The sequence below is a fragment of the Tachypleus tridentatus genome, chromosome 8 (genome assembly GCF_004210375.1).
Source record: "Tachypleus tridentatus isolate NWPU-2018 chromosome 8, ASM421037v1, whole genome shotgun sequence".
NCBI lineage: Eukaryota > Metazoa > Arthropoda > Merostomata > Xiphosura > Limulidae > Tachypleus > Tachypleus tridentatus.
In genome coordinates this window covers 4,683,828-4,698,541 of record NC_134832.1, presented here as the reverse complement: position 1 = coordinate 4,698,541, position 14,714 = coordinate 4,683,828, and the positions used below count along the sequence as shown (strand labels likewise).

The 14,714-nt window shown below is 33.5% G+C and overlaps 1 protein-coding gene across 14 annotated transcripts in view; it reads right to left on the bottom strand.

Moving 5' to 3' along the window:
• The window catches only part of LOC143258435 (laminin subunit beta-1-like), a 160,483-nt gene that overhangs the window by 82,252 nt on the left and 63,517 nt on the right, over positions 1 to 14,714 (bottom strand). For 13 of the 14 annotated variants that reach the window (XM_076517363.1, XM_076517364.1, XM_076517371.1 and 10 more), the window contains 3 exons: positions 5,903 to 6,137; positions 5,544 to 5,718; positions 1,454 to 1,582 (listed from right to left, as the gene is read on the bottom strand). In XM_076517363.1, the coding sequence (XP_076373478.1) occupies positions 1,454 to 1,582; positions 5,544 to 5,718; positions 5,903 to 6,137 (539 nt within the window). Of the gene's footprint in view, positions 1 to 1,453; positions 1,583 to 5,543; positions 5,719 to 5,902; positions 6,138 to 10,789; positions 10,833 to 14,714 lie in introns of those variants that run through there. The other variant, XM_076517377.1, reaches the window with a different exon arrangement.

The following is a 14,714-nucleotide window of genomic DNA, read 5'->3' as shown; positions in this document are numbered from 1 at the left end:
TTTTACTTGGGGAAGCACTGCTTCTACTAACACCTGAAGTATTACTATAGCCTTGCACCTTACTCACTGGTGAACCCACCCAAAAATATAGTGCAAACATGTCTATAAATTGACACTTTTTAGGGTTTTTCTGGAATAATTTGTGATGTATGCAGCACTGGATTCTAGTAAACTACATTTTAACATTTCTGAGAGGTTAGAATTATTTCTAGCACAAGGAAATACTTAGCAATCAGATTAACCTTCCACGTATTAACACAATCTCCAATCTGCAGAAGATACTTCTGATCACTCAGCTGTCTTGTTCCTCAACCAGTGTGAGAACAGATTCTCTGACAATGTATGATGGGTTAAATTGCTGATATACACAACGTTTAAAGAGGTTGCAAAAGTGATCTCTAGGACTTTGGTTGGGGCATTTTGTGATAACTCCAAGACTTCTGTTGTTTCTTGTTCAAGGTAGTCTATTAAAATCAAGTCAGTAAAATAAAAGGATGTGTCATCAGAAGGTACAACTGGGTCCAAATCCACTCCAATATATTGAACAGTAAAGCTATACTTCAGAAGAGCAACTGAAATATGAAATACATTCATGGTAATGCTTCTTCAAACTGTAACCATATCATCACCAAAAGAGGTCATGTTTTCAATAATATTTAATTAAGTATCATTCATGTCTAAAACTGCAGGTGTGTAAATGAGCTCTATGCTCAACTGCAAAGTTTAAACATACCTTCTCATCTTCAAGCTAAACTTCTGAAAACTATATCTTAAGTGTTAGATCACAAATAATAATTTCAACTACTATTAAGTGATCAATACTGAATCCAAAGACAGTGAAACACTGATTTGAAATGGGCATTTTGTACACACAGCAGAAATATTACCTGGTTCATATTACAGGACCTTACATTAATTATATACAGCCTTTCCACTTTGAACTTGGATAAACAAAAATGAACTACTTCTTGTAACAGTGTTTAACAGGTTTTTAATAAATGAACAACTTTAATAATCTATATTTCCCTCAAAAGTCCACCTCCCAAAAACTGTGTGTCAATGCCACTCATCTGACAGAAAATATAACCAAAACGTAAATTTTTACTAAAAATCAAGTTACTAATTATCATGATAAAATGTAGGTACTGTCTTTCCAAAGCAGGTAACACACATATAATATATTGATACAGCCCTACAGTTTCATTAAAAGGCACGTGGAATTGGACATATCAAACAAAATATAAATTTTTACTACTGCAGCCACATGTAATTGTCAAAATTATATTGAGTGTTGAAATCTTCAATTCTTGATGTGATGTATACTTCATATTTATTTAATTCACATATTTATATTTGTGTTTTTGAATACTTTTGGTGTTTCATAACTTTTAGTGAACCAATAAAACATCCATTGTTTATATTAGTGTGTAATTACATTGAATATATTATCTACCTCTCCCTCTGTTGATGGAGCAACCCCAGAATATCTATTGTCACAAACTACATCACCCACTCTTTGTCTAGGTCCAAGTGGTATCCCTGGGAAGGATTCAGCACAGTTGTAGGCAAAATACTGATACACCTGCAGGAATAAGTCAGTGGAACTATTTTATCAAATTTATTACAAAAAAACAAAAACAGTCTATAATATTTCAGCATGTTCCATATTTTTGCATGCACAGTTTAATGCTATTTACGGCAGTTGAAATAATGCCTTTCACACAAATTCTAGACTTTAAAATAAAATGTGCAAAAATGACTCATTAATTTATAAACACAGTGAAAAATAATACTTCTTCTCATACATTAGCTTTATCCTAACAAACGTTTCTCTTCTCTGCCCATCTAACAAACCTGAAATGGACTCAAAAACAAGATCCAAGGTGTAGTGGGTAGGATATGAGGACTCTATTATTTTTACTTTGTTTGGTAATGTGGTGGTATTATTGGACCTCAACTTGAAAGTTACAGAACGTTGCATGTTGAGCCACCAGAATTATGAAGTAAAGGCAAGCAGCACCAAAGTGGACAAACCCTTGCTCCAACCTGAAGAAGCACAAAATTCAACAAACCAAACCCATAATTACAAAACTTGTCACACATCACTCAACCTAAAGAAACAGAGATTATCTGGACTAGTATTACAAACCAAAATACTAACTTCCCAACCTGTGAGGTAAGGTAACATCTGCCCCAAGAATTATGAGGAGAATGTACAACAAACAAAATTCATCACATGACATAGGAATGGATAATCCAATGCAGAATTACAAGGAGCCAAAGACCCTCTTCCATAATTATTGAATAAAAGAGAATGACCAAAGAGGGTCTGCACATTACCCAACCAGAGAGATAAAGAGTCACCTCTGAACCAGAACCACAAGGAGGCTTCTTCATAGTCTGGCCCTGCTTCAATTATACATTTGTAAAACCATCCAGAATTATTTGTAGGAAACAATACAAAAGGTGAGCCATGTTCCCTATTTTGAAAAGCAAACCAACCCAATTTGTTCAATCTAGGAATCAGCAAAGATGGGCAAAAATCCCCTAAAGCTTTACTCGTGATAGTCCATGAGTCGTGGTCCAGTAGTGTATTTGTTTTCGTGTTGTGACTATGTGCCATCCAGAAAGCACACAGGTGGTCTTATAAAACACCCCTTTCAACAGAGCTCATTGCTACCAGAAAAAATATTGAATGGGGGACTGGTATCTAGTGCAAATTTGGAAATAAACATATCTAACCAGGAAACATCTACCACAAAGTGGGATCCTATGGAAAATGATGGAGGGGAACACTGAGAAAAAAAGAAACAACCATAAAAAAAATGAAGTCACTCACTTCTTTTACAAATGAGCCAGGTCATGGAGAACAGCCAAAGGATGATGCAACAAACTTGTGAGAGACATTAAGATATGGAGAGCTTAGTGTGGTAAAACCCAAAGAAATGTCCTTTCCTTCAATGAAAATCCAGAGTGAGCAATACACACCAACTGATGAACCCAACCTGTCAAAGTGATAGGGGATAAGATACATTGCACCTTAGGATCCTAGTAGATAAACAAATGGTGATGTGAAGCCCAAAACTCTTCAGTGCATGCAACATAAGATTGAAAACCCCTAAATGGGCATAAAAGTTGATCTGAATTCATATGTTCATAAACATGAGAATTAGAATGAAGATGAATAGAAGAGAAAGCCTTATCCCCTCCTCCAGCTGCTAAAGGTTTGGAAAGAAAAGACCTATAGAGATACAACAGACTATAAGAGGAATGATAAAGATTTCTATGGACACAAATTGCAAACAAGTCCAAACATCAATATCTACTAGCCAACAACAGGAAAAACTAAGTCTTCATCAAAATGTGATATATAAAACACAACACCAAAAGTTCAAAGGGTGGACATAATAAGACAATGAGAACCATTGAGGTATCTCAATTAGGAACATGGAGGGATGACAAAGAGAGAATGGCTGAAAAGATTTTAGAAACAATGACAAAACCAGGGACTCAGAGACTTTACATTTTACAGAAAAATAAAAAATAGCTGCTTATTCAGAGAAACAGACAAAGGTACTCCTGCTCAATAACCATATCAGAAATTAAGAAAAACATTTGGCACAGTTGGACAAGAAAGATTAAAATTATGTTTGAGAGACCATTTATGATAAGTAAACAATTTCCACTGGTAATGATCCAATGAAGAATTCCACATGAATCTCATTAATAAAGATGCCAACTAAATGATCAAACCCCAAATTCATGTAATGGACCACGTTAAAAGACAGACGTGAAGACTGAATGAAAAATGCCTGACAAAGGCTGGTGTAAGAGAGCTAGCCAGAGAGGAAGTGGAAGAGACTGACACTCCTGAAGATATTGAGAAAGTTGAAACCAAGGCTGACCTGGCCAATATGGTACCATCAGAAGAACTTGACAAAATGAAAAGAAAATCAGTGCAAGTATCTTGGAGAAAAGAGAAACATGGGGGAAAACATAAAGATGAAGACCCAATTCTAACTGAGAGTATCTATGTCCAGGGCCAGAGGGCGAGAAGCAGGAGACCAGACGGACAGGAGCTGGGTATTCCCAATAATATAATTTTCTGCCATTGAGAAATGTTAATAGAAAGTAATAATGGGAAGCTTATGCATGGATCTGATATATGAGATACATTCATAGAGGTGGAGAGAATCACAAATTTTAAATTGCTATGGGTAATATAGTGGGGTATAAATACTTGAGCAGAAAGGCAAGATTTAGACAAATGCTTAGATGGAAGCATGGTTTGGAATTATTAGCTAGTTTGGTATTATCATTTATAGTATTTAAATTATAACAGATATTGTGAAAATGTCAATAATTTGTTTAACAAAAACTTTCAAAAACACCATTTAAAACATTTTACTCATAATCCTAGATTGATAAAACTGCAACTACATTATCAATCTGGTTTGGAAGATACATTTCAATTAATGTGTATTTTTTAATGTAAGAGTACAATTACACTGATAAAAATTGTTTGAATATAATACAATAATAAACAAAATAATAACCATATAAAAATCTCTCACTGGAAAACATCTACAGACTTTTATTTTTCAATTCTAAAAATGTGGTATTTTTGGAGGGTGATTTTATAATAAAAATGGCTAGAATTAATATACTGGGCTAAACAGCTGAAGTTGCATAATAAAAATAATTGCTAGGGAATAAGAGGTATCTATATGTGAAGTAATAAAACTCTGCTTCACAAAACAATCTGTAGGTTTCTTTTTTTTTTTCATTACAAAAGGTATGCTTACAACACAAGTGAGAAACAAAAGACTAATAGATTGACTCCTGGATCATATTACCTGAGCTGTGAAAGAAAAAACACCCAAACCCAAACACCTTACTTAAAATTACCAGTGAAATAATATCCAAATTTACATCTTCCACCAACTTGAACAGGCAGGATGTGGGAAAACTAGTTGGGTACTTGACTGATAGAATGAGCAGCAAAGACTTCAATGATAAAAACAGTACATATAACATTAAATACCTTATGCATTTTTTTCTTACAGCATCAATAATAACTCACATTTTGGAGTAACTTACATGATTAAATGCAGGGTTTTCTCCTTATTTTTAACTACTTAACTGAGCAAAACAATCCTTAGCAAGTAGAAAAATTGGTTAGTATTTTGGTCTTATGTACAATACAATCATCTAACTATATTTTACTCTTTAACAACTACTTAAAAACATACAGAAGAAATTACTTAATGCATGGAAACTGAAATGTTCTATCTGGGTTTTTGGGCGTTTGGAGCCAATTATGGCTAGTTAGTTTGAAGAAAATACAAGAGTGGCTCAAACCTAGTAATTTCAGTTAGTTTTCTTGTTTGTTTCTACCATTACATGGTTTTACTAGCTTTCCATTCATAATAATACTTTATTATAGAAGCTACCAATCTCTGAACAGGATTGTTGTGTTCAAGTATTCTCATAAAACAAAAAGACTGGACAAAGTTCAGCTAAGATTAGCTTTCCATACATACTTTCCATGTTCTTCCAAAGTCGTAAGACCTTTCAATAAGCATGGCTGCAGGTCTAAATGTTTTAAACAATATGATGAGATGAGTGAAATGGAATTCTGCCTCCAGGTCCAGCTGGATTGTCACATCTTCCTTACCATTTTCTGCCTGCCACCATTTCAAGCGGGTGCCACCGAACCTATTTGATTAAATTAAAAACACAAGTTTCTTATCATTATTATTTTATAATAGTGTTTTATCAATAATAGAAACTTAAATTTTACAACTGAAATAAAATATTAAGCTTGTTAACAAAATTATTACATTATAAAAAGGAAATCAAAATTAAATGAAAAAGTGAATAGAAATACCACCATCATTACCTAGAAACTATATTTTCAATTTCATGAGACTTTCTACGACGCCGTGAATCACAAATAAAGCACTTTTTTCTTTCTTTTAAATGACTAACAATACAAAATCGTTCTTTTCTCTTTTGTCCACATGTTGAAGAAGCCTTTAAGTACATCTCTCGACCAATCAGCAAGTTTCCCACAGCTGGATAGCAACTTGACTTGTGGCAAGCACGTGGATGTGGCCTTTCCTGATGATAAATTCCTGTATAACAACAAAAAGTTTCTCAACATAAAATTGTTTCTTAACATATGCTGTGTATAAACTATCAATAAAACATTGTTCTGTTCACAAGTATTTTACTTAGTCCATAATAATACATTTATTATTAAATATAAATTATTACCTATTCTAAATTGAATACTAACATCTTAAAAAATAAAAGTGACACTAAACTCAAACACAATGTAGCTTATTATTCTATGTATGTATATATAATACATATAAATTAATTCAAACTAACAGAACCATCACATTACCAGGTAAATTAATTACAGGGTAAGTTTAAAATTCCAAAGCTTTATTTTTTTTACACCTGATGATTAACTCTTTTAATTCTATTCTAGTATTGAAAAAATCAGATACAGCCTTATTTCTATCTACCTGTGAAAATAATCAAGTGATTCCTGTCTTATTTTTCATGATTCATCACGTTCTGCATTTAAACCTTCTGTAAATATTGATATTAGACACTTCTATTAACTCTTTACACTGTTCACCTGTGATGTTTCAAGTTATTAGAAAGTATATTTACCAAAAATGGCAAATAACGTAACTAGCAGAGCACTTTCCTGGCAGGAGAAAGAGCTTGTGTACCATTCCTAGCTAAGGAAATAACAAAAATTGGAGGAACACACAAGAAAATCTTCCAATTTATTGTATTTCTTCATTTTGGAATTAAATCAAAATTAAGGCCTGTGTCATGCCAAAACAGATTCTCTATTAATGAAACTCAGGAGTTAATTTTCCAGTTGTTATTAGTAATTTACTCTTTAATAACTCAAAACTACCATAATTCACAAATAACACTAAGCCAATAGTTTCAAGCTTCAACAGTCACACCAATGTTTTAAAACTACAAGACATTTCAGGTCTCTCTAAACCATAAATTATTCTTTAATTACAACTACTACTTTGATTTCTACCAACAAGACAAGTTTCCACGAAGTTTAAACTATTCCCCAATGTCACATAAAAATTTTTGTACATCTTATGAAACACTCTTGATACGTATCACACCCAAGTTCAACTCGTTTTAATATATAGCAGAAGTAACCTTACTAATAATTTTAGGTAATAATAAGATAAAAAATTCATTTGCAGAACATCCTAATAACGTTATTTTTAATTACTCAAAGTACGTGTCAAATGCTGTTGAAATGAAAGTGTTGGCTCATGGTTTGAAATTGTTTTCTTAATAAACTAAATTTGAAGATTATTCACAGTTTGAACAATTTTTGTAATTACTGTCAGATCAACCTATACAATATAAATCTGGTTAATCCATCAATAATAATATATCTCAGGTTAGCAGTATAGCCCTTACTGCTTTTGATAACTATAACTGTGAATATAAAAATTTCATCAATTTAAGTCCTTAAGAACTTGCATCTTTAAGCATTTTAAGTAAATACAAGAGTATTGTGATTTATAAGTGAAGTAGCTTTCTAATATTTGATAAGATGGTTATTTGTTTGAAGCAACTCTTACTAAATTTGTGAAATTGCACAATGATCCAGCAAAGTTGTAAAGATATTTACCAGAATTGAAGAACGTTAACATTCTTAATAAGAGATATTTAAATATTAGAGATTTGCTCAGGAATCTTCTATGGTTCATTTAAAATTCATAGTTTCACTACAACCTATTGTTTCAAACTTTAAAACTTATAATCATACTTTAGGTAAATTTTTAAAATATTTTGCAAACAAATACAGTTCTGGACTACCACAATGTATACAATTACGTTTGGTAGTAATGAGCACAGGGATAGGTTTTATAATATATAAATATATCACTGGAAGAAACCACACAGTGAAATGTCAACTTCATTTACAACGTTTCCAAATAAGTTTGTTTTTTTTTAAGTTAGTGAACTTTGGCGTTAAAAAATCTCATTTTATTCTGCATGGAAAGCTTTATGATAAGATTGATGGTATTACCTTGGTTTTAAGATTGACACCATCCTTGGCCAATCTTCTATATTTTAAGAACCGTTATTTCAAAAAGAAGACTACACTAATCAAGAGGTAAAAAGGTACTTTCTAAAATATAATTAAGAATGTTTTATTAACTGCCAAGTTAGAAGGCTTTTCTTTTGTATGACTTTCAACGTCCTTCATTAAACAAGTTACAACAATGGTTACGAATATGATGGACCTATAATTCTACAGGTTCAACCGATTCATTCCTTTCAAATTTTATTTGAAAATCATAAACTGCAATCTCCCACAACCATCCACGACGTTTCTATATTTTAAAAAACTTGTGAACAATAAAGCTAAAACAAATTCACTTTAAAATAATTTAGGTTCTCTTCACTCGCCTCCAGATACATTTTTTTCACTTTCAGTGGTAAAAACACAAATAAATTTACAAAAACTCGTACAATGCACGGCAACTGTCTATTGTCATCCATTTTACGAAGTTCCGTCATAAATACCCCACCTAAACAATCATTAAATGAAAACAAAAACTCGTAGCTGTTACATCATTAACCCATGTTTACTTCTGCCATGTCATAGTTTTAAACTTTTGAAGCTCAAATATTCGTTTACTCCCATGTTCCAACTCCCCAAGAATTAAACAACGTTCACTAATTTTACCTTCACTTTGATAAATGGGACAATTACTGCTCTAAAATAAATGATAAAACTGACCCGAAAAAATTCTGGTCACATCTTAAAAGACTCACAAATGAAAACACAGACACAAAGAAATATCCTTCACTTGAACATAATACAATAGCACACACAAATAAAGAAATAGCCGAAGCGTTCAAAGATCAACTTCAAAATACTTTTAAAACTCACACTGATCCAGATAAAGATACATATTTCTACAATAATGTCACTAATCACATATTAAACAATAAACATCAATTTGAACCAATTTTTCCAATAAACATAACTGATACAAATACAAGTTCCGACACAGATTATGCAAGCACGTTACCAAAAAATGAAATATCCCTTCAAGAACTACTCGAAGCAATAAAAAACACAAAAAACAAAGTACCAGGTGAAGAAGAAATACAAGCTATCCTTCGAAAAAAGGGCACTCCGAAATTGTTTGACCACCTAAATTCACTTTTTAACTTATCTCTATCCTCAGGATACATCCCAGTTTTTTGGAAGCTTGCAAATATATTAATGTTCCATAAGGAAGGAAAGCCAGCAAATAAACCTAATAGCTACCGACCAATTAGCCTGACCAGCTGTGTGGGCAAAATTCTTGAAAGAATAATCAGTAATAGACTCTCCACATTCTTGGAGATAACATCAAAATTACCAAAAGAACAAAATGGATTCAAGAAATTTAGACAAACGACAGACCACCTAATCAGATTAACTGAAACCATAACAGATAGCTTCAATAAAAAAGAATGTACTGTCGCTTGCTTCCTTGATATCGAGAAAGCATTCGACACTGTATAACATGATGGTCTAAGGTTCCGAATGAGTGAAATGGAACTACCGCGAGGAATTATTCGCTGGTTATCTAACTTTTTGGAAAATAGAAAGTGCAGAGTAAATGTTGAAGGAACATTTTCTGAATACTTTACTCCAGAAGCTGGAGTCCCTCAGGAAGAGGTGGTTAGCTCTATACTCTTCATCATGTATGTAAACAATATGCCACTGAAGGATCCAAATCATGGATTCTCTTCACAGTTCGCAGATGATGTGGCAGTCTGGAAAAGTGCCGCAATACCCACGATAGCAGCCACTAACACACAACCGCAACTGAATACTGTCAAACATATAGAATAAAAATAAACACAGCATAAACACAACTCGTAGTCTTTACGAAATTGACAAAACACAAAAAAACAACAGCTAGAATTATATATGAATGGCACACTACTTCAGACTGTCCCATCGGCAAAATTTTTAGGTCTGACCAATGATTCAAAACTAACTTGGATCAATCGTGTGAACGAAATTAAAAATAAATTCTGGCGAAGAACTAACTATGCTAGGAGCCTAACTGGTAAAAACAGTGGAGCATCTACAGATAACATACTAAAAATCTATAAAACATATATTAGACCTGTAATAGATTATGCAGCTCCAGCATGGATAACTGTAAGCAATAAAATAATTGAAACCAAACTACAAACAATCCAAAACACATTCCTCACAACTGCATACAAAGTTCCAAGAACTATATCATCTCAATTCATTCACAAATATTCGAACATACCAACCATACCAGATAGACTCCTACATAGTACAATTATGTACTTCAATAAGAATTGGATGAAAAACGAATTACTATGCGAACTAGACAGGTACCTCATACATGATGAAGCTAGTCCTAAATATCTCTCCCCAGTTAACTTATATTTTAAATATAAAAATAAATAAAAAAGAAAAAATATAAATTTTAAAATAATAATGAAAAAATAATAATAATATATATATATGTATTAAACAATAAAAAAAAATGCCACCAACAAACTTGACATTTCTGCTGATAGAATAAAATAATCACCGTATACATGGACATTGCCCTGAAAAGGATCACAATAATATTCAGTTCCACAGTTATAAATACCAATCCGTCAAGAACATAAGTACGGGAAGGAGGAAGAGGTCACAGAGAACCTGACCCTTCACGGTATGAATTTTTCTTACCCAAACACCGACGACATTCTTCTTCACTTTGATAACGGTCTAATAAAATTTCAACCACGCCACCTGGTAACAGAACTTTCAACTCGTCTATTAAACTGAAAACTTATAATACGTTATGAAGTTTATACCTTACAATTGTGAATGTTTTTTTTTCTTGTTTTGTTATTGTGTGAAATTATAAAAACTTCAATGTGTATTAAATCAAATAAATAGCCGCTTTTAATACTGGTAATTTTTTCAGAAATTTGTGTGTTGAAATAATAATTCTTTGAGTCAGACACTTACTGTATGTACTGTGGCGTATTTTGCGCTTTTGCTTGTTTGTTGAATTTAGAGCAATGTTACCCAAAGGTTATATGCGCTATTCTTCCTGAAGTTTACAGTAATAGACTTGAAGAAAGATAGCTAGTCAATACCACCCACTGACAACTCTTGGGCTACTCTTTTACCAACGGACAGTGCGGTTGGTCATCATATTTTACTAGTTCGATAAGGTCATTGCTCTTTTCAAGGTAATAAAAATTGCTCCAGTATTTATAGACCTATTAATCTTATATCAGTTGTGGGAAAAGTTTTGGGAAGTCTGATAAAAGATGCTTTGCAAAGTCATTTAACAAAGTTTATTATTTTATTAGATAGTAAACATGGTTTCACAAAGTGAAAATCTTGCCTTACAAATCTGTTGAGATTTTTTGAAAAATACTGCTTATGTAGATAGGAGTAAGAATGTAGATTTGATGTATCTGAACTTAAAGAAAGCATCTGATAAGGTGCCACATGAAAGGTTTGTTAAAAATTATCTTTATGGGTATGGGGGATTTGGTAGAGGAGTGGTTGGATAGAGAAAGCAGAGGTTGTTACAAATGGAATTTAGTCAAAATGAATTAATGTTACAAGTGGGGTACCTCAGAGTTCAGTCTCAGGATATTTACTCTTTTTAATTTACATCAGTGATATAGATATATAAATGATGGATAAATTACTTATTTTTGCAGATGATACTAAGTTCTTGGGTTTGGTTTGGTTTGAATTTCGCGCAAAGCTACACGATAGCTATCTGCGCTAGCTCTCCCTAACTTAGCTTTACAAAATAATTTAGATCATTTAGTAAGTTGGCAAATAATTGGCAGACGGGTTTTAATCATGATAAATCAAAGATCATAATACATTTGGATTATCATAATTTAAATTATAAGTATAATTTGAATAGAAACAACATTTAAAATGTCATGGAACGTGGTGTAATGGTTGATCAGTTTCTTAAGCCATCCAAGCAGTGTGCTGTTGTTATAAATAGAGCAAATAGGATTTTAGGCTGTATCCAAAAATATCGAATATAAGTATAATGAGGTTATAATTTCATTGTATAAGTCACTGGTTATTCCACAATTTGGGTATTGTATTCAATCTTGGGCTTCTTACTTAAGGAAAGGCCCAGAATTGTGGGAAAGGGTTCAGAGGAAGTCACTAGAATGGTGCCTGGGATTGAAGAGTTGCTATATGAGGAGAGATTAAGATCTTCAAAATTGTTTTCTCTTGAAAAATAAGAGTTAGAGTGGGATCTGACTGAGGTGTTTGAGATTGTAAAGAGATTGATAGTGTTGATGTTTCTGTTTTTCCTTCTTTACTATTCCTGGCATGGCCAGGTGGCTAGGGCACTTGTCTCGCAATCTGAAGGTCGCCTGTTCGAAACACCGTCGTACCAAACATGCTCGCCCTTTGATCCATGGCGGTGTTATAAAGTGACGATCAATCCCACTATTCGTAGGTAAAAGAGTAGCCCAAGAATTGGCGTTGAGTGGTGACGACGAGCTGCCTTCCCTCTAGTCTTACTGTGTAAAATTAGGGACAGCTAGCGCAGTTAGCCTTCGTGTAGCTTTGCGTGAAATTCAAAAACAAACAAATAAACAATCCTTCTTAACTTTGAGAATAGTAGGACTAAGGGGCACAAATATAAATTTTAGCAGGATAGGAGTCATTTTCAGCGAAGACAGTTTTATTTTTTCAATAGGATAGTTTAACATTGGAATGGGTTGTTTTTTGATGTTGTGCAGGTAATAAAATTAAGTGAGTTTAAGATAAAGCTAGAGAGATATGTGAATGATAAGTGACTTTTTTATTTATTAATAACGCTATGTAACAAAATGTTTACTTTTTCTTGTTCTTGGGCAGAAAATGTTGTTTCACAATTGCTTATGCCTAAAGTAAATGAAAAAGATGTATTTGCTCTTCAAACTTTGCTTTTGTGATATGGATAATGAAATTTTCAAATTTACTTATTTCCCAGAACATTCCAGGTAGATTCAGTGCTGAGTAGCTGATAGAGAATTTTCTCAAACTTACAAAAATTTTCAAGAACTTTCAAGAAGGTTGTAGAACTTACGAGAATTTTCAAGAACCTTTTAGAATTATCTAGAACTTTCCATAGTTTAGTTTAGTTCTAACTACCTAAGTGAACAAACAGACCTATCTGATTTTATCAGAGATGGCATCAAAATGCTGCAAATATTCTCCAGACCCATTCTGCTATGTATGTGGCCAATTTATCAAGGCAAGAGTGAAAAAATTATTCTGCAACAGCATCTGCTAAAATTTGTGAAAACTGAAATGCATATTTCGACATGCCTGTCGGGAAACAAGACGAACCCTGGGCACCTCATTTTACATACGAGCACTGCAAAAAACTCTAGAAGGTAAGACGGACAATTTTTGCTTTCTTGAATAGTAAAATTTTATATTATACAAATTTAGACCTTCCAAACTTCGGTGCACCTCAAAGAGGGAAACAACAGCGTCAAAACCTTGCTAAAAGCTTTGAAGTATGATGGGTATGGCTGGAAGGTTATCGGAGACTTCAAATTGGTGGCATTCCTGATGAGTAAAGAAGGCTTTACCAAGTTTTCCTGTTATCTTTGCATTTGGGACAGCAGAGACACCGCAGCGCACTACAATAGGAAACATTGGCCACAACGGAGGCACAATGTTAAATGTGAGCCACTAGTGGACCTCCAAAAGGTGTTGTTCCCACCATTGCACATAAAATTGGGTCTTATGAAACAATTTGTCACAGCTCTTGATAAGGAGCCTGCAGCCTTCAAGTACCTTCGAGATTTCTTCCCTTAGCTGTCTGAGGCAAAGGTCAAAGCTGGTGTCTTCGTTGGACCCCAAATAAAGAAGATCCTGGAGTGCATAGAATTCCCCAAGCAGCCCAGTAGGAAGGGAAAAACACTTGGGGCAGCTTTGTCGCAGTGGTTCGGGGCTTCTTGAGCAATCACAAGGCCGAAAATGATGTGGAACTGATTGATGCTCTGGTGAAGAACTACAGCAAAATGGGCTGCAGGATGTTCCTGAAAGTCCATATTCTTGACGCTCATCTTGATAAATTCAAGGAGAACATGGGAGCATACTCAGAGGAGAAATGCGAGCGCTTCCACCAATATATAGGACTTTAAACTTCGCTACCATGGAGGGTATAACGAAAACAAGATGGGAGACTATATTTGGGGGCTGATACATGAAAGTGGTTTATATTACAGTCGCAAATCTCGAAAACTACTAACTTCTAAACATTTTTGTTTGTTTTTGTATAACTTTAATATAAATACGTGTAAACCTTAATTCATATGTTGTTTTATTTAGACCTTTAGAAAACAGGTTAATTTCTAAATTGCATTATCCAGGTCGCAAAAGCAAAGTTTGAAGGGAATAATGGCCATTTTCTGTACTTTAACAACAAAAGCAATTAGGAAACAATACATACTATCCAAGAACAAAATTTGTGTTACATAGTGTAATTTTAGTTTAATTTTAGAGGATAAGACACCCGAGATGGACCAATAGCACCCATATTGTTATTATATCACCACCACATGGGATCTCAACATACAATCCAGGCAATGTCAAGCCATGCATTGAGCAATAGTGC